Source organism: Triturus cristatus, chromosome 7 (assembly GCF_964204655.1).
Source record: "Triturus cristatus chromosome 7, aTriCri1.1, whole genome shotgun sequence".
In the NCBI taxonomy this organism is placed as follows: Eukaryota; Metazoa; Chordata; class Amphibia; order Caudata; family Salamandridae; genus Triturus; species Triturus cristatus.
In genome coordinates this window covers 8318011-8336131 of record NC_140590.1, presented here as the reverse complement: position 1 = coordinate 8336131, position 18121 = coordinate 8318011, and the positions used below count along the sequence as shown (strand labels likewise).

The window sequence follows — 18121 nt, the reverse complement described above, 5'->3', positions numbered from 1 at the left end:
TTGGCAGGATTTTTAGTGAACAAATGTGCAGCTTTTGTTTTGTCCATTTATTATCTTGCCAGAGACAGACTTCATTTACGTATGCTCAGAATAATTGTTTATTCAACACTGTAGACCACTCCGTTGTGCATTGTTCTAAAAATTGATTGGTGCCTTCCTTTTGAAACATTTCTGCGGCTCTCCTTGACTATGTTATCAGTATTTGGATAGTATATAACTGTGGCGCTGTCTTGAACGAGGCACCTTTGTCACACAGTTATGAAGTCCTCCTAATCTATGCTACCCCTCTTTGGATAGTATAGCACTGTGGCGCTGTCTTGAACGAGGCACCCTTGTTACACAGTTCTGAAGTCCTCCTAATCTATGCTATCCCTCTTTGGATAGTATAGCACTGTGGCGCTGTCTTGGTCTGGGCACCCTTGTTACACAGTTCTGATGTTCTCCTTGACAGTGCTATCCCTCTTTGGATAGTATAGCACTGTGGCGCTGTCTTGATCTGGGCACCCTTGTCACACAGTTCTGAAGTCCTCCTAATCTATGCTATCCTCTTTGGATAGTATAGCACTGTGGCGCTGTCTTGATCTGGGCACCCTTGTTACACAGTTCTGAAGTCCTCCTAATCTATGCTATCCCTCTTTGGATAGTATAGCACTGTGGCGCTGTCTTGAACGAGGCACCCTTGTCACACAGTTCTGAAGTCCTCCTAATCTATGCTATCCCTCTTTGGATAGTATAGCACTGTGGCGCTGTCTTGATCTGGGCACCCTTGTTACGCAGTTCTGAAGTCCTCCTAATCTATGCTATCCCTCTTTGGATAGTATAGCACTGTGGCGCTGTCTTGATCTGGGCACCCTTGTTACACAGTTCTGAAGTCCTCCTAATCTATGCTACCCCTCTTTGGATAGTATAGCACTGTGGCGCTGTCTTGAACGAGGCACCCTTGTCACACATTTCTGAAGTCCTCCTAATCTATGCTATCCCTCTTTGGATAGTATAGCACTGTGGCGCTGTCTTGATCTGGGCACCCTTGTTACACAGTTCTGATGTTGTCCTTGACAGTGCTATCCCTCTTTGGATAGTATATCACTGTGGCGCTGTCTTGAACGAGGCACCCTTGTTACACAGTTCTGAAGTCCTCCTAATCTATGCTATCCCTCTTTGGATAGTATAGCACTGTGGCGCTGTCTTGAACAAGGCACCCTTGTTACACAGTTCTGAAGTCCTCCTAATCTATGCTACCCCTCTTTGGATAGTATAGCACTGTGGCGCTGTCTTGATCTGGGCACCCTTGTTACACAGTTCTGAAGTCCTCCTAATCTATGCTATCCCTCTTTGGATAGTATATTACTGTGGCACTGTCCTGACCTGGGCACCCTTGTTACACAGTTCTGAAGTCCTCCTAATCTATGCTATCCCTCTTTGGATAGTATAGCACTGTGGCGCTGTCTTGATCTGGGCACCCTTGTTACACAGTTCTGAAGTCCTCCTAATCTATGCTATCCCTCTTTGGATAGTATATTACTGTGGCGCGGTCTTGAACGAGGCACCCTTGTTACACCGTTCTGAAGTCCTCCTAATCTATGCTATCCCTCTTTGGATAGTATAGCACTGTGGCGCTGTCTTGATCTGGGCACCCTTGTTACACAGTTCTGATGTTCTCCTTGACAGTGCTATCCCTCTTTGGATAGTATAGCACTGTGGCGCTGTCTTGATCTGGGCACCCTTGTCACACAGTTCTGAAGTCCTCCTAATCTATGCTATCCCTCTTTGGATAGTATATCACTGTGGCGCTGTCTTGAACGAGGCACCCTTGTCACACAGTTCTGAAGTCCTCCTAATCTATGCTATCCCTCTTTGGATAGTATAGCACTGTGGCGCGGTCTTGAACGAGGCACCCTTGTCACACAGTTCTGAAGTCCTCCTAATCTATGCTATCCCTCTTTGGATAGTATAGCACTGTGGCGCTGTCTTGATCTGGGCACCCTTGTTACACAGTTCTGATGTTCTCCTTGACAGTGCTATCCCTCTTTGGATAGTATAGCACTGTGGCGCTGTCTTGATCTGGGCACCCTTGTCACACAGTTCTGAAGTCCTCCTAATCTATGCTATCCCTCTTTGGATAGTATAGCACTGTGGCGCTGTCTTGAACGAGGCACCCTTGTCACACAGTTCTGAAGTCCTCCTAATCTATGCTATCCTCTTTGGATAGTATAGCACTGTGGCGCTGTCTTGATCTGGGCACCCTTGTTACACAGTTCTGAAGTCCTCCTAATCTATGCTATCCCTCTTTGGATAGTATAGCACTGTGGCGCGGTCTTGAACGAGGCACCCTTGTCACACAGTTCTGAAGTCCTCCTAATCTATGCTATCCCTCTTTGGATAGTATAGCACTGTGGCGCTGTCTTGATCTGGGCACCCTTGTTACGCAGTTCTGAAGTCCTCCTAATCTATGCTACCCCTCTTTGGATAGTATAGCACTATGGCGCTGTCTTGAATGAGGCACCCTTGTTACACAGTTCTGAAGTCCTCCTAATCTATGCTATCCCTCTTTGGATAGTATAGCACTGTGGCGCGGTCTTGAACGAGGCACCCTTGTCACACAGTTCTGAAGTCCTCCTAATCTATGCTACCCCTCTTTGGATAGTATAGCACTGTGGCGCTGTCTTGATCTGGGCACCCTTGTTACACAGTTCTGATGTTGTCCTTGACAGTGCTATCCCTCTTTGGATAGTATATCACTGTGGCGCTGTCTTGAACGAGGCACCCTTGTTACACAGTTCTGAAGTCCTCCTAATCTATGCTACCCCTCTTTGGATAGTATAGCACTGTGGCGCTGTCTTGATCTGGGCACCCTTGTTACACAGTTCTGAAGTCCTCCTAATCTATGCTATCTCTCTTTGGATAGTATATTACTGTGGCGCGGTCTTGAACGAGGCACCCTTGTTACACAGTTCTGAAGTCCTCCTAATCTATGCTATCCCTCTTTGGATAGTATAGCACTGTGGCGCTGTCTTGAACGAGGCACCCTTGTTACACAGTTCTGAAGTCCTCCTAATCTATGCTACCCCTCTTTGGATAGTATAGCACTGTGGCGCTGTCTTGATCTGGGCACCCTTGTTACACAGTTCTGAAGTCCTCCTAATCTATGCTATCCCTCTTTGGATAGTATATTACTGTGGCGCGGTCTTGAACGAGGCACCCTTGTTACACAGTTCTGAAGTCCTCCTAATCTATGCTACCCCTCTTTGGATAGTATATCACTGTGGCGCTGTCTTGAACGAGGCACCCTTGTTACACAGTTCTGAAGTCCTCCTAATATATGCTATCCCTCTTTGGATAGTATATTACTGTGGCACTGTCCTGACCTGGGCACCCTTCTCGCATAGTTGTGAGGTCCGCTGTGACTGTTATCAGTTTTTAAGAAATATAGCGCTGTGTTTTGATCTGGACACCCTTCCGCACAGTTGTAATGTCCTCCTTGACAGTGCTATCCCTCTTTGGATAGTATATTACTGTGGCGCGGTCTTGAACGAGGCACCCTTGTTACACAGTTCTGAAGTCCTCCTAATCTATGCTATCCCTCTTTGGATAGAATAGCACTGTGGCGCTGTCTTGGTCTAGGCACCCTTCTCGCACAATTCTGGGTTTCCATTGAAGGACTGTTTCATATTGCTTTTTTTCTTGAGTTCATTGGTTGATGTCCGTTTCTCTGCAGTTGCTGTTCTGTTGTAATGAGCATCACTAGCCAGCTGTCGAGCTATGATGCCCTGTTATGCACATGCTGCGCTGCCAATTTAGGCCACAGCCATTTATTCCTGGTCTAGGAAACTCCACTTTAGCACCATATCATGTGTATGAGGTGCCACCTCTAGTTATGTTGGCATGTGCAGTGGGAACAGGCATCTCCTATGGTAACTCCACTCCTCTCGACCCTGCTTCCCTGTCAGAAGAGCTGAATTTCAAGCCTAGGGCACAAACGCTGCAGACTACTGGTGGCATTTGGCTCGATACCCCAACTCATCGTTCCTAATGAGTTGTCTTTAAATTCTCTAAACATTTATCGATCTGCTAGATCACAAGTCCGTCCACAAGATCCTGAACTCTATAAGGGGAATCGAGGTAGCTGTACTGAGACAGCCGTTCCTTTCTTCAAGTTCCCGATATAAGTCCACTCCTTTTGAATCTTTCCAACTTCAGTAAAATCTGATGCATCCCAAAGATGCATGTTTTCACTTCCACCAATTCAAATCCTATATGGAACCCCTCGCAACAGTTCAAGATCAGCAGTTTGCGGACGAGTGTCTGACATATCAAACATACGAACTTTGAAGTCCGTCCTCTGTCATCAAGCACCCCGGATGCTGCCACACTCATTGAAATTGAAAGCTCCTAAGATTGAATTACTTCTATTCTCGACTGAAACCCGGCAATGGTTAACTGCTCTTCATCCTTTTCATATCTACCCAACCTTAGTTCCTCGTGCTAAGTTGTTTGATAACATCTTAGACCACTACCTCTCGCAAAATTAAATTTGCAAGTTAACCAGATTGGTATTTAGCAACTCCACCTCATCATAAAGCAAAAATTGACTATTCCGCCTACAGGCTTGAGATAAATAGTTCAGGGCCCAGTTCTTACCCATCTAGATGGTGAAAATGGTTTGTGAGCAGACCGACCCTATCTACCACTGTGCAGTAAGCAGAAGTTCCGAAACTAAGGACTATCCTCACTGAGCTCAGTGAGGGGTTGATGATGACCAAACTGCATCAGCTTCCACTCTGGGTGCGTTTGAATCCTGTTGGAGGGGAGGGCTTCTACTTGGTTTCTGCTGTTCTACTTAGGAGGCATGAAAGGCTCCTCGAACCTCACAATGGTTTCTGTTTCAGCCCCTTTCCTTGGTGCTCCTTTGTTGTGCTTCTTCTGGGCTGATTTCCGTCTAGTGAGTCTTTGTGACAATGTTTTCTTCCATTTCCTTTTCTAGTTCAAAATGGGCAACGTACTGGCAGCCAATTCCCCAGCTGCTCCTCCAGCGCCAGGGCCCGGTGCTGGATTGATGTCTGTTCCACCTGGATTCACCATGCCCCCAGTCAGCGGGTTGGGCCTGGCACAGGAGAAACAGGAAGAATCCAAGGAAGACAGACTGCCAAACCCAGGCACCTTTGAAGAATGCCACAGGAAGTGTAAAGGTTAGATCCCACCCTTTTATATTCTGTTTGTGTAAACATGCTACTAACCATTTTAATCTAATTAGAAACACACTGGTAATCTCACTGTCTGTTTAGCATTTAGACAGCTAAACTAGGAATCGAAAACCTCTGCTCATTCATATGTAGAGAAAGAGTTAGGCCCTGTTGTTGGTATACTCAGAAGTGTACATGTGTGATGCCACACTCTTAGCGCTTTAGGGATTTTAAAGGTCAGTAATTACTTCCCTTTTGATTCAATCATGTGAAGCTCACACTAATCGCGTCATCCTTTAATCTGAAATAAAGTAGTGAGAGACCTCCACGAGATATTAGGTTCCTGCCAGTAAAAGCCAGTTGCCTCTTCTTTATTCCTGAGGTACTCTACCCATCTCACTGTGCTGCAGCTGTGTAGACCTGGTGCTTTACCTTTCAACAAGAGTCGGCTTCTTCACTCCGCCATTTACCTTGTCCTTGGGTAATGAGATGGCTGCCAGACGCTCACGGACTGTGCGCTTGGGCGATAAGACGTCAGCAAGGCACTCGCTAGGGGATGAGATGTTTGCAATCCGCCCACTGACTGTGCCTTAGGCAATGAGGCGTCTGCAAGGCGCTTACTGTGCCCCTAGGCGATGAGATGTTTGCAAGGCGCCCACTGACTGTTTCCTTAGGCAATGAGATGTTTACCAGGCGCCCACTGACTGTTTCCTTAGGCAGTGAGATGCCTGCAAGGCACTCGCTGTATTCCTAGGCAGTGAGACTGCTTCAAGTCACTGACTTTGTCTCTAGGTGATGAGATGTCTGCAGGGCATTCACTGACTGTGCCGTAAGGCACTCTGAATGTGCCCCTAGGAAACAAGAAGTTGGCAAGGCCCTCACTGACTGCTCCCCAGGCGATGAGATGTCTGAAAGGCACTCACTGACTGCACCTCTAGGCCATGAGTTGTCTACAAGGCACTCTCTGACGTTGCCTCTAGGCGATGAGACGCGTGCAAGGCATTCACTGTGCCGCTTGGCACTCTGAATGCACCCTTAGAAAATAAGATGTTGGCAAGGCGCTCACCAACTACGTCCCAGGCGATGTGACGTCTGCAAGGCATTCATTAACTGCGCCCCTAGGCAATGAGAAGGCTGCAAGGCACTCACTGTGACCCTAGGTGACGAGATGGCTGCAGAGCACTCACTGACTGTGCCCTTACGTGATGAGGCGGCTGCAGGGCACTCACTGTGACCCTAGATGGCTGCAGGGCGCTCCCTGAATGTGCCCATAGACAAGGCACTCATTAACTGTATCCCTAGGCGATGAGAAGATTGCAAGTAGCTCACTATATCCCTAGGCAATGAGATGTCTGCAAGGCACTCACTGACTGCGCCCCTAGGAGGTCAGATGTCTGCGGGTGCTCACTGTGTGCCCATAGATGAGACGTTTGCAAGGCGCTCACTTTGTCGTTGGGCAATAGGATAGCTGCAAGGTGCTCACTGTGCCCCTAGGCGATGAGACTTTTGCAGGGCGCTCGTGGTTCCCCCAGGCAATGAGAAGGGGTTGCAAGGTGCTCACTGTACCCTAGGCGATGAGATGTCTGCAGGGCATTCACTGGCTGTGTCCTTAGGCGATGAAGCGTTTGCATGGCGCTCACTGACTGTGCCCCTAGGCGATAAGATGGCTGCTGGACACTCACTGACTGTACCCTTAGGTGATGAGATGGCTGCAGGGTACTCGCTGACTGTTCCCCGAAGCAATGAGAAGGCTGCAAAGGCACTCGCTGTACCCCTTATGCAATAAGATGTCTGCAAGGCATTCACTGGCTGTGCCCCTAGGCGATGAGACGTTTGCAAGGTGCTCAATGACTGTGCCCTTAGGCAATGAGATGTCTGCAAGACCCTCACTGACTGTGTCCCTAGCCAAGGCACTCACTCACTGTTTCCCTAGGTAATGAGGCAGCTGCAAGGCACTCAATAGCGTAGCAATAGCCCCTGCAGTCCCCACGGTGCAGGGCTCCCCCAAGCTCCAGGGGGCCCACTTTGGGACAGTGAACGGGAAACTGGCTGAGAGATCCTGACTGTGTCCGGAACATGGGGGCCCCATCTATGTAGTTTGCCCCTAGGCGATGAGACGTCTGCAAGGCACTTACTGTGTCCCAAGGTGATGTGACTGCTGCAAGGCACTTACTCCAGTATTGGAACTTTCATAGATTCCCATTGCTTGGATCTTTCCCTGTCGTCGAGATGGGAGTCCCCGGTAATACAAAATACCATCGAGATAGGTACAAAAGAAGAAAAAAGGCCTAGGCCTCATCTCATTTTGTAGCATATCCACCTCTTTTTGTAAAAGAGACCAAATGAAATGAACTACCGATCAGAACAGACTCGCCCCATAGAACCTTCCTGAGAGAGCCTCAGATTTTCTACCGCACGTTATGCAAGGGAGTCTTCACTGAGCTCTGCTCAGTTTTCTTAAACTTTTTGGTATTTCAACTCTTCAAATCTTCATTATGGCAGATAACGAAAAGAAAGCTCTGTTTAAGGCTTGTGCTACCTGCGCTAAGAAGAGGCTTTATGTGGAGGACAATCATAAAGACTGTATTTATTGTTTGTATCCTGACCACAAGCCTACTGATTGCAAGATCTGCAGGACCTTCTCTACTAAGACCTTGCGGGACCGTGAGGGACGTCTGCTCACCTGGTTACAGAAATTGAAGTCACAGAAGGATCCTGTGTCAAGTGATAGTGGCTCCTCTGCGACATCCTCTGAGATCTCCAAAAAGGGGTAGGTCCTCACCTTCAACTTCTTCTGACCCCCCCCCCCCTGCCAAAGCCTTGCAAAAGACCTCTGATAGGTCGGACAGGCGTAGTCCCGTCAAATCTCCTCACCGAGGTGTAAAGGAGAGGGAAGGACTGTTTACTGAGGTGGGTTTAGCTAAGAAGACGAGCCATGGGTCTTCTGTTACTTCCCCACCCTCTGAGAAACAGAAGATGTTCAAGAAACCAGCTTCTGTACCACCTGAAGGAAAGGCTGAGAAGAAAATCCGTTCGTCAACGACATCAGCTCTGTTGACCGCTTCAAAGATTCAACCGGCGTCGACTTCGGCTCTGTCGACAGGCTCGTTGACGGGAGTTCCCTCGCCGCAAGTGTCTACGTCGACGACTACTTCGGCGACGCCACAGACAAAGGTACCCTTGATTATGTCGTTGACACCTATGATGACTACTTCCACGTCGACGAGGATGTCGACGATGATGGTGTCGACGGCGACCACGTCGACGACTACAATGACGTCGACGGCTTCATATTGACAACAGTCTCTGCGATGGTCCTGTCGACGGTGGGCCTTTCGTCGTCGACGATCCACTCGTCGTAGTCGCCAGTGGCTCCGTCGACCACCGCGTCGACAATACAGAATGTCTCTATTTCTATAAGAAGGCGCCGCATTACCCATGAAATGACTTCCCCCGAGGAAAGTACCACCTCTGCCTCCGGCACTCCTTTTGTAAGAGGAGCTTTCTGAGGATGATGACGGTCCTTATGGGGTTGCAGATGTCCATCACAACTGCATGTGAAATATCAGGACTCTGAGGACTATTATATGGAGCAACATCAACCACAATGTGTGCCACAATCTAGGTCCCAGGATCAGTATCAGCCGGAGATGGTCTGTGTCCCATCTTCACTCATTACAGACCTCCAATTCATGCTGTCGGATTATATTAGACGATTCCCGTCTCAGTCCTCTTCCAACTCAGCCTCCAGCTCATCCGGCTTCTCCAGTTCCACCTCAGCTCCATCAACCTCATGTTCCGGAGCTATCTGAACCACGTCAGAATGTGGTCACTGTTAAAGACGACTCATCGGATGATGACCATGGCACTATGTCAATCCCAGCTCCGGACAGGGAATGGGATGATTACATTATTCCGGATCCCACCTCTCCTACTTCTGATCCAGCAGATTCTCCTCCAGCTGATAACGGAGATTTCCACAATCTAATGGAGAGGGCATCTAAACGTTTCGATTTACCAATTCCATCGGTTCAATCGGAATGTTTTCTCTACGACTTCAAAGAACCTTTTAAGAAGTCTGTTCGCTCTATTCCTATAGTGGGCCATGTCTGGGATGAAGGAATAAAGGTCATGAAGTCACCGGCAATGGTCATGCCTGTTCTTCCGCGTCTAAAGAAGAAATACAAAGCTCCGGAAGACAGCCCCGCTTGTCTGGTCAGCCAGCCGAAGCCGGACTCTGTAATCTCGCAGGCAGCCCAAAGAAAATCTAAAAATCCGGCGGCGCCTCTTACCACACCACCTGATAAAGAGGGAAGACGACTCGATAATATCGGCAAGAGGTTTTCTTCCATGTCCAGCCTCCTGGTCAGGGCGGCCAATGCTTTGGCTATTCTGGGACGATATGATCGCCAGATGTGGTGCGATCTCTCCCCGTGTTTGGACCAGCTACCTGAGGAAGCAAAAACTGAGGCAAAAAAGATCTTGCAGGAGGGAGAACATTCATGCTCTGAGATAATCGATTGTGCAATGGACATTGTTACTACGGCTTTCTGCTCTCTCGCAGGAGCTGCAGTTCTTCGACGGCAAGGCTGGCTTCGGGCCACTTGGTTTCGTCCAGAGGTCCAAAACAAAATCCTGGCTCTTCCGTTCGATGGTGAGATGCTATTTGGAAAGCACATTGGCGATGCGCTGCAGGACATAAAGAAGGACACAGAGACTGCTAAGTCCCTTGGGACTTTGCAATACCGCAAGGTTCCTTTCCGTGGAGCGAGAGGTTTCTCTTCATACAGAGGCGGATAGCAGCAACAGCGCTATTCCTCCTACTCAGTCTTACAGGCCACGATATTTGCAGTGTCAGAACCAATTGTCGTCTTTCTCTCGACCACCCACTAGGGGAAGACAGGGACGAGATTCCTCTAAGCACCAATCGTGGCTACCAGGCTCTTTCTACTGTTCCTTCGTCCCCTGTTACACCAGTGGGGGACAGGATAACTCAACACTTCCACAATTGGTAACTTGTAACATCAGACCGGTGGGTTCTAAATATCGTCTTGTTAGGACATACACTGGAGTTTCAACACCATCCAGAGCACCTCGCGCCACCTAATCCAGACTTTTACACCTTCTACGTCTGGAGGCCCACCAACTCCTCCTCCTCAAGGGAGCTATAGAACCGGTGCCCCTATCCCAACTGGGCAAGGAATTCTATTCCCGGTTCTTGTTCAAAAGACCGTAGACAAATGGCACCCAATTTTAGATCTGAGGGAGCTCAACACCTATCTCATAAAGCTCTCCTTTCGGATGGTATCCCTACAGGATATTTTGCGTCTCCTCAATCCAGGAGATTACATGGCCACCCTGGATCTCGAAGACGCATACTTTCATGTTCCCATTCACCCGGCCCACAGGAAGTTTTTACGATTTATAGTCGCCAAGAGCCACTTTCAGTTCAAGGTACTGCCTTTCAGACTCAGATCTGCAATGTGGATATTCACAAAGTTCTTAGCCCCAGTCGCAGCATTTCTCAGGAGACAGATTCTACAAGTCTTCCCTTACCTGGACGACTGGTTGATAAAGGCACCGTCTTCCCAAGCAGCTTCGGAGACAGTCAAAACTTGCACTCGCCTCTTCAGTCGTCTGGGACTTCAGCTCAACAGGGAAAAGTCAGTCCTGTGCCCGTCCACATCGGCCAAGTTCCTAGGTGCTATTCTGGATACGACTTGTTGCAAAGCGTTTCCATCGACGTAACGGCAGGCAAATCTGATGGCCTCTGCCCGTCTGTTCCAAAGACGTCGGTCACTTTCAGTTCACCTGTACAAATCCCTTCTAGGATCGATCTCCTCCTGCATTCCCTTAATTCCGCATTGCAGGCTGTGAATGCGCCCTCTTCAAGAACAACTGCAGTTGCAATTTTGCCTAGCAGAAGGCTCTTTCGACGACAAAATAAGGGTAACTCAGCCTATGAAGAAGGCTGCCAACTGGTGGACGATCAGAGACAATATTTCGCAGGGCCTCACTTTCACGGTCACCCCTGCTCCTCTAATTCTTACAACAGACGCCTCACTAGAAGGCTGGGGAGCGGTATTGCAAGACCTTCAGGTGAGCGGCCGCTGGCAGCCTGAGCACCGCATTCTCCACATCAATCTGTTGGCGCTCAGGGCGATTCATCTGGCTTTGCAAGCTTTCCTTCCGCGGATCAGAGGGTCCACCGTCCTAGTCCGTACGGACAACACGACCGCTATGCACTATGTGAACAAACTGGGAGGAACAAGGTCTCTTCCGCTATCCAAGGAAGCTCAGGAGCTTTGGGAGTGGAGTATCCAACATCAGATATCTCTTTCGGCAGAGCGTCTTCCAGGTGCCCTCAACAAGACAGCGGATACTCTAAATCGTCTCAAATCGGTGAGCCACGAGTGGGAACTGGACAATCGCACTCTGGACATGGTTTTTTCTCTCTGGGGCACTCCGTTCATACATCTGTTTGCCACCCCAGAGAACAAGAAATGCCGATTCTACGAAGCAGGGAACACTATAAGGGATCATTGGGGAATGCGCTTTCGATGGCCTGGTCAGGCACCTTTGTTTACGTCTTTCCTCTGATCCCATTAATTCCAAGGCTTCTCAAGAAGCTCAAAGCGGAGCCCTGCAAGATGATACTGGTGGCCCCGGCGTGGCCACGCCAGTTTTGGTTTACGAAGCTTCTCCTGCTCGCCCTAGATCAGCCAATTCATCTGCACCCGATTTCCTCTCTGTTGACGATGTCCCAGGGCGAAGTGGTGCATCCGAGATCGCTTCATTTAACAGCATGGCTCCTGAGCACAGAGAATTTCAAAGCCTAAATATCTCACAAGAATGTAGAGAGGTGCTAGCTCAGGCCCATGCACCAAGTACGAATAAAACCTATCGCTTGAAATGGAAGCGTTTCTGCTTGTGGTGCCGACAGGAGAACATTCATTCTTATTCCTCTGCTCCTCATCAAATTTTACCATACATTTTGACTTTGGCTAAGTCAGGTCTTGCTCATTCTTCTATCAAGGTGCACCTGGCAGCTATCTCTAGAGTCAGAAGACCTTCTGCTGGACCTTCCCTCTGGTCGGCGGTTTTCCGCCTGTTAAACCTCCACCACCTCTGTGGCAGCTCAACCTAGTCCTTACTCAACCATGAGGCCACCCTTTGAGCCAATTCATAGGGCGAACATTAAATTCCTCTCATGGAATGTGGCCCTCCTCCTCGATCTAACATCAGCTAGGAGGGTGGGTGAACTACACGCTCTCCCGGTCAAGGCTCCGTTCTTGCAGTTTAAAAAGGACACTCTGATTCTGAGGACTCATCCCAAATCTATCCCAAAGGTCCCTTCTGACTTTGATCTCAATGAACCGGTCATCCTTAAATCCTTTTTTCCTCGACCTACTACTCTAGCGGAACGGGTTCTTCACTCTTTGGATATTCAAAGGTTTCTAAAGTTCTATCTCCAGCGCACCAAGGACTTCAGAAGATCTACTCAACTCTTTGTTGCATTCAGTGCCCCTCGCAAGGGTTTCCCTCTGTCAAAGGAAGGGGTTGCACGATGGATTGCCAGCGCGATCCAATACTGTTACCAAGCGGCCAGCAAGCCCCTAAAAGGGTGGGTCCGGGTGCACTCTACGAGATCCATTTCTGCTTCGACTGCTCTCTTCGCAGGAGTGCCTATTAAAGACATCTGCAGGGCAGCAACATGGCGCAGCGCCCATACTTTCACGAAGCATTACTGTGAGGAATTGCCATCTTTCTTGCATGGTGTGCCCCCACTTTTTGCTGAATGTACTTTGACTGAATGTGCCCTGGACTCCTGCCAATCAGGTGCCCAGGGCCTATGTTCCTTCCCTAAAACCCAAATTGGCAAACCCTGTCCACATGTCAGCCCCTGGTAAATGGTACCCAGGGCCTTGTGACCAGGGAAGGCCTCTAAGGGCTGTAGCACTTATTGTGCCACCCTTGGAGGCCGTGTACCCTAACACAAACACACTGCCCTTGCAGGATGAGTGTCTGCGTACAAGACAAAATAAAGAGTCGACGTGGCACACATCCCTGTATGCCATGCCCACAACCTACACTGTCCTGGCATACATCAGCCAACCCTCTAGCTGGAGCCCTATGCCAGTGGTGTGGGCACAGGAGCAGGAGCCTTGTGCCCCTACAGTACCCAGATACATTCCTGGGCACTGTAAGTGCAGTGCTGCCATTTAAGAGTATATGGTACTGGGAGCTCGTCAAACACTAACTCCACAGCACCATAATGGCAACACTGAAGACTGAGAAGTTTGGTATCCAACTTCTCAGCACATTAAACCCACACTGATGCCAGTGTGGGATTTAATGTACAAAGCTCTACAGAGGGCATCTTCGAGATGCCCCCTGAAACCTACCCTACAATCCACGTCTTGTCTGAGAGGCTGCCTAGGCTGCCACACAGCAGCCATGTTGCTGAACCCCTGGGTGGAGAGCCCCCGCTCTCCCGGGCCTGCAACAATGCACATCCTGGGTCAGGTGCTGGGTCTCCTTCCCCAGGATGGGCAGGGGGAAGTTTCAAAGGCATGCCACCTTTGTGAGCTTCTCCAGGCCACTTGCGGTACTCAGCAACTGGCCCCCACTGGTTCTGACCCCCACTCTGGTGGAAAGACTGGCCAGAAACTCCAAGTAAGGACAGGGGACGTGCCAGCCTGCCAACCCCACCCCTCGGGTGGGTAAGGCGAGGTGAAGCACATCTCTGGGCCCTTGCCATCTTGAAGATGGGGAGCCCTACCCAATCCGGACTAGGCCACTGCCCCCCTCCAACAGGAGAGTGGCAGGATACGGGGTGTACCCACCCCAGGACAGGGGCCCAGTGATCCCTGCCCTTTACCTACCTGTAACGCCCCTAAATTTTAGTATTTAGGGGCACCCTGAACCTTCCTTCCTTAGATTCCAGATTCCGAAAAACGAAGAGCAAGAAGAAAGAAGACCTGCCGTGCAGCTGCTAAGAAGAGGAACACACCAACTGCTTTGGCCCCAGCCCTACCGGCCTGTTGACCCTCGAACCTGCTCCTGCTAAATCCCGGCACCTCCTGTGGCCAGCAACCTCACAAACCTCGGAGGACCTGGCTACCTTGTTACTCTGAGCACCTGGGACTCCCACGAGCAGTGGCTCTCCTCAAAGCAAGTATCTAACACCTGGCATCAGCCCGGAACCACGAACCCTGCACACTGCACCCGCCAAGCCTGGCCTGTGCTGGAGTGGACAAAGACCCAGAGGACGTCCCCCCGGCGACTGTGACCCCGAATCCGGCACCCAAGGACCCACCTTGACACTCCCACCGCCGCCTGCAGCCTCAGAACCAGGGAACCCCCCAACCGCGATCAACAGAGGGCAAGATTTCCCGACACCAAAAGGCACCCGGTGCCCGCGGCCCCCTGTGCCCGACTCCTGGGTACCTACCTATACTCCAACTACCCAACTTACCTCTCGAAGTGGTGGTGGCACCTGAAGAATCTTCGTCCCCGAGCTTGCAGCCTTTGTTCGTCATTGAGCTTTTCCATAGCAATCCATTGAGGGCTCAAAGGCGCCCTGCACCCAGCCGCCCGAGTGGCCCTGGCAGTGTAACCTCTACTCCTATCTACTTCCCCATTTGCCCTGAGCAAGTGACCAGGAGCCCAGCTCCCCCAGCCGCGTGGCCTGCTAGTCAGCAGCCACCAACCAAGGGCCCCCTGCGTTCCATAGGATAACATTGGGCCTAACTCACTCTGCACCCGGCCGCCCCAGTGCCGCTGAGGGTGTAATAACTGTACTTACCTGACCCTGGGAGACCCCTGAGTCTATGCCTAGAACCTTATCTCTGCCAGTCGAGTACTTACCCAAAAGCCGATATCTCACTTTTCTTCCGTAGAGTAACATTGACTGGTTTCTCTTGAAATTTCTTGAAAAGTGAGATTTTAGGTGAATATTTTAAAGTTTCTAAACTTTAAAATATTCACCTAAAATCAACGGAGTAACGAAAACGGAAATACTCACCTGCTATTAGGAGAGATCCCAGTGCTGGATCTTGGTGCCCAGCACTGACCCTGAAAAAAACTTACGACCGTACTTACCACTAACTCAATTGTCTCCCATAGGAAACCATTGACTGTTTTTCTGTGAAATTTCTTCTAAGTGTCGATTTTGCAAACTTATAAATATTCCTTAAAAATCGCCTGTACAACTTAAACGCATTTTCTCAACTGCTTACAGGTGGTACCCTAGTGCTGGATCCAGGATCCAACACTGACCTAGAAAAAGTAACACTAACCACACTTACCTGCTAAGTGAAATTCCTTCCGTAGGATAACATTGGTAATTTGATTAGAAAAAGTTTCTAAGTGTCAACTTTTAAAATAGCTAAATATTGCTTAAAAATCACAACAGTAACTAAAACAAATGTACTCACTTGTTTCCAAGAACTGTCCCAGGACTGAATCTAGAGATCTAGTCCTGGAGTTAGAAAAGTAATCCTGAAAGGAATCAAGTGCACATAACTTAAAATTCCCATTGAGCTCAATTTATTATTGTTTGAAATTGTGTTGCCTATTGCAACAAACTGTAACTATTACCTGCAAAAGTCTATTGCCTATTGCAAAGTATTTAACTAAAGCATCTCATTCAGAGAAAGTATATTTTGATACCTATTGTTGGTTCTAAAATAAAATAACTTTATATTTATATACAAAAACCATTGGCCTAGAGTTCAGTTCTTGAGTGTGTGAGACCATTTGTTGACTGAGTGTGTGCAACAAATGCTTTACACTCTCCTCTGATACTGACTCACTGCTCGACCAGGCTACCACTTTAGAGAGTAAGGTTATATCTAACTTTAGCCTCTGCCAAACCTCTGGGGACTGTGGACTCTGTGCACACTGTACCTATTTGGGAACAGTATATACAAAGCCACTTTCTCACAATTGCTGCTTAGACTCCTCCACGCGGAGTGACGCTGCAGTGGGATGAGCAGTCCTGAGGAACCTCTTCCAATAGGTGGTGAGCTTTCCCTTCTAACCCTCCTTCCTTTTATTGGTTGTTAGCACATTTTGTAATTCATGTTATTTACTGGCTACTTGTTTGCTATCTTGTGCTTTTAATGACTGTATGCATTTCGCAAGGGTTCAACAATGTATTACACAAAATGTGCGTGTTCTTACTGCTAGCTATACTGATACAAGCAATGGGAATCTATGAAAGTTCCAATACTGGAGTAAGAAAACAAGTTACTTACCTGTAACTTTAGTTCTCCAGTAATGTTAACTTTCATAGATTCCCATGCGCCCGCCCCTCCCCTGGGAAAGCTCAGCCTTCACATATTCTGTGGTACTGTTACACAACGACTGCGAAAATCTGAGGCTCTCTCAGGAAGGTTCTATGGGGTGAGGCTGTTCTGATCGGTAGTTCATTTCATTTGGTCTTTTTTACAAAAAGAGGTGGATGTGCTACAAAATGAGATGAGGCCTAGGCCTTTTTTCTTATTTTGTTCCTATCTCTATGGTATTTTTTTATTACCTGGACTCCCATCTCGACGACGGGGAAAGATACAAGCAATGGGAATCTGTGAAAGTTACCAATACTAGAGAACCAAAGTTACAGGTAAGTAACTGTTTTCTTACTGTGTCCCTAGGCGATGTGACTGCTGCAAGGTGCTTTCAGTTATGTCCGTTCTGCCGCCGAATACTGCATTGTCACTTTCAATGCCCAGTAATGAAAAAAAGTGGTAAAAGGGGCTTTTTGGTTTTAGGTACTTAACTCCTCTATCTCATCACTTCTTAGCTTATTTTATGCTACTCGGCACTGGGCATAACCCAGTTCCACAAGTTCATTGCCACACTGCTCTTAATCTTGTTATACAGCACTGACCTTTTCTGGCACACTTTGTAACACTGTTCTGCAACCACACTCTACATAAGATAGCACAGTTCCACACCCTCATGGCACACAGTATGTAACACCGTTGCACAACCACACTCTACATAAGATAGCACAGTTCCACACCCTCATGGCACATAGTATGTAACACCGTTGCACAACCACACTCTACATAAGATAGCACAGTTCCACACCCTCATGGCACACTGTATGTTACACCGTTGCACAACCACACTCGCCATAAGATAGCACAGTTCCACACCCTCATGACACACTGTATGTAACACCGTTGCACAACCACACTCTACATAAGATAGCACAGTTCCACACCCTCATGGCACATAGTATGTAACACCGTTGCACAACCACACTCTACATAAGATAGCACAGTTCCACACCCTCATGGCACACAGTATGTAACACCGTTGCACAACCACACTCTACATAAGATAGCACAGTTCCACACCCTCATGGCACACTGTATGTAACACCGTTGCACAACCACACTCTACATAAGATAGCACAGTTCCACACCCTCATGGCACACTGTATGTAACACCGTTGCACAACCACACTCTACATAAGATAGCACAGTTCCACACCCTCATGGCACACTGTATGTAACACCGTTGCACAACCACACTCTACATAAGATAGCACAGTTCCACACCCTCATGGCACACTGTATGTAACACCGTTGCACAACCACACTCTACATAAGATAGCACAGTTCCACACCCTCATGGCACACAGTATGTAACACCGTTGCACAACCACACTCTACATAAGATAGCACAGTTCCACACCCTCATGGCACACTGTATGTAACACCGTTGCACAACCACACTCTACATAAGATAGCACAGTTCCACACCCTCATGGCACACTGTATGTAACACCGTTGCACAACCACACTCTACATAAGATAGCACAGTTCCACACCCTCATGGCACACTGTATGTAACACCGTTGCACAACCACACTCTACATAAGATAGCACAGTTCCACACCCTCATGGCACACAGTATGTAACACCGTT

General features: G+C 48.6%; 1 protein-coding gene across 1 annotated transcript in view; it reads left to right on the top strand.

The window, feature by feature from the left end:
• The window catches only part of TOMM40 (translocase of outer mitochondrial membrane 40), a 306671-nt gene that overhangs the window by 49602 nt on the left and 238948 nt on the right, over positions 1–18121 (top strand). The window contains exon 2 of the mRNA XM_085615475.1: positions 4982–5186. Within this exon, the coding sequence (XP_085471601.1) occupies positions 4988–5186 (199 nt within the window). The 5' untranslated portion in view covers positions 4982–4987. The remainder of the gene's footprint in view (positions 1–4981; positions 5187–18121) is intronic.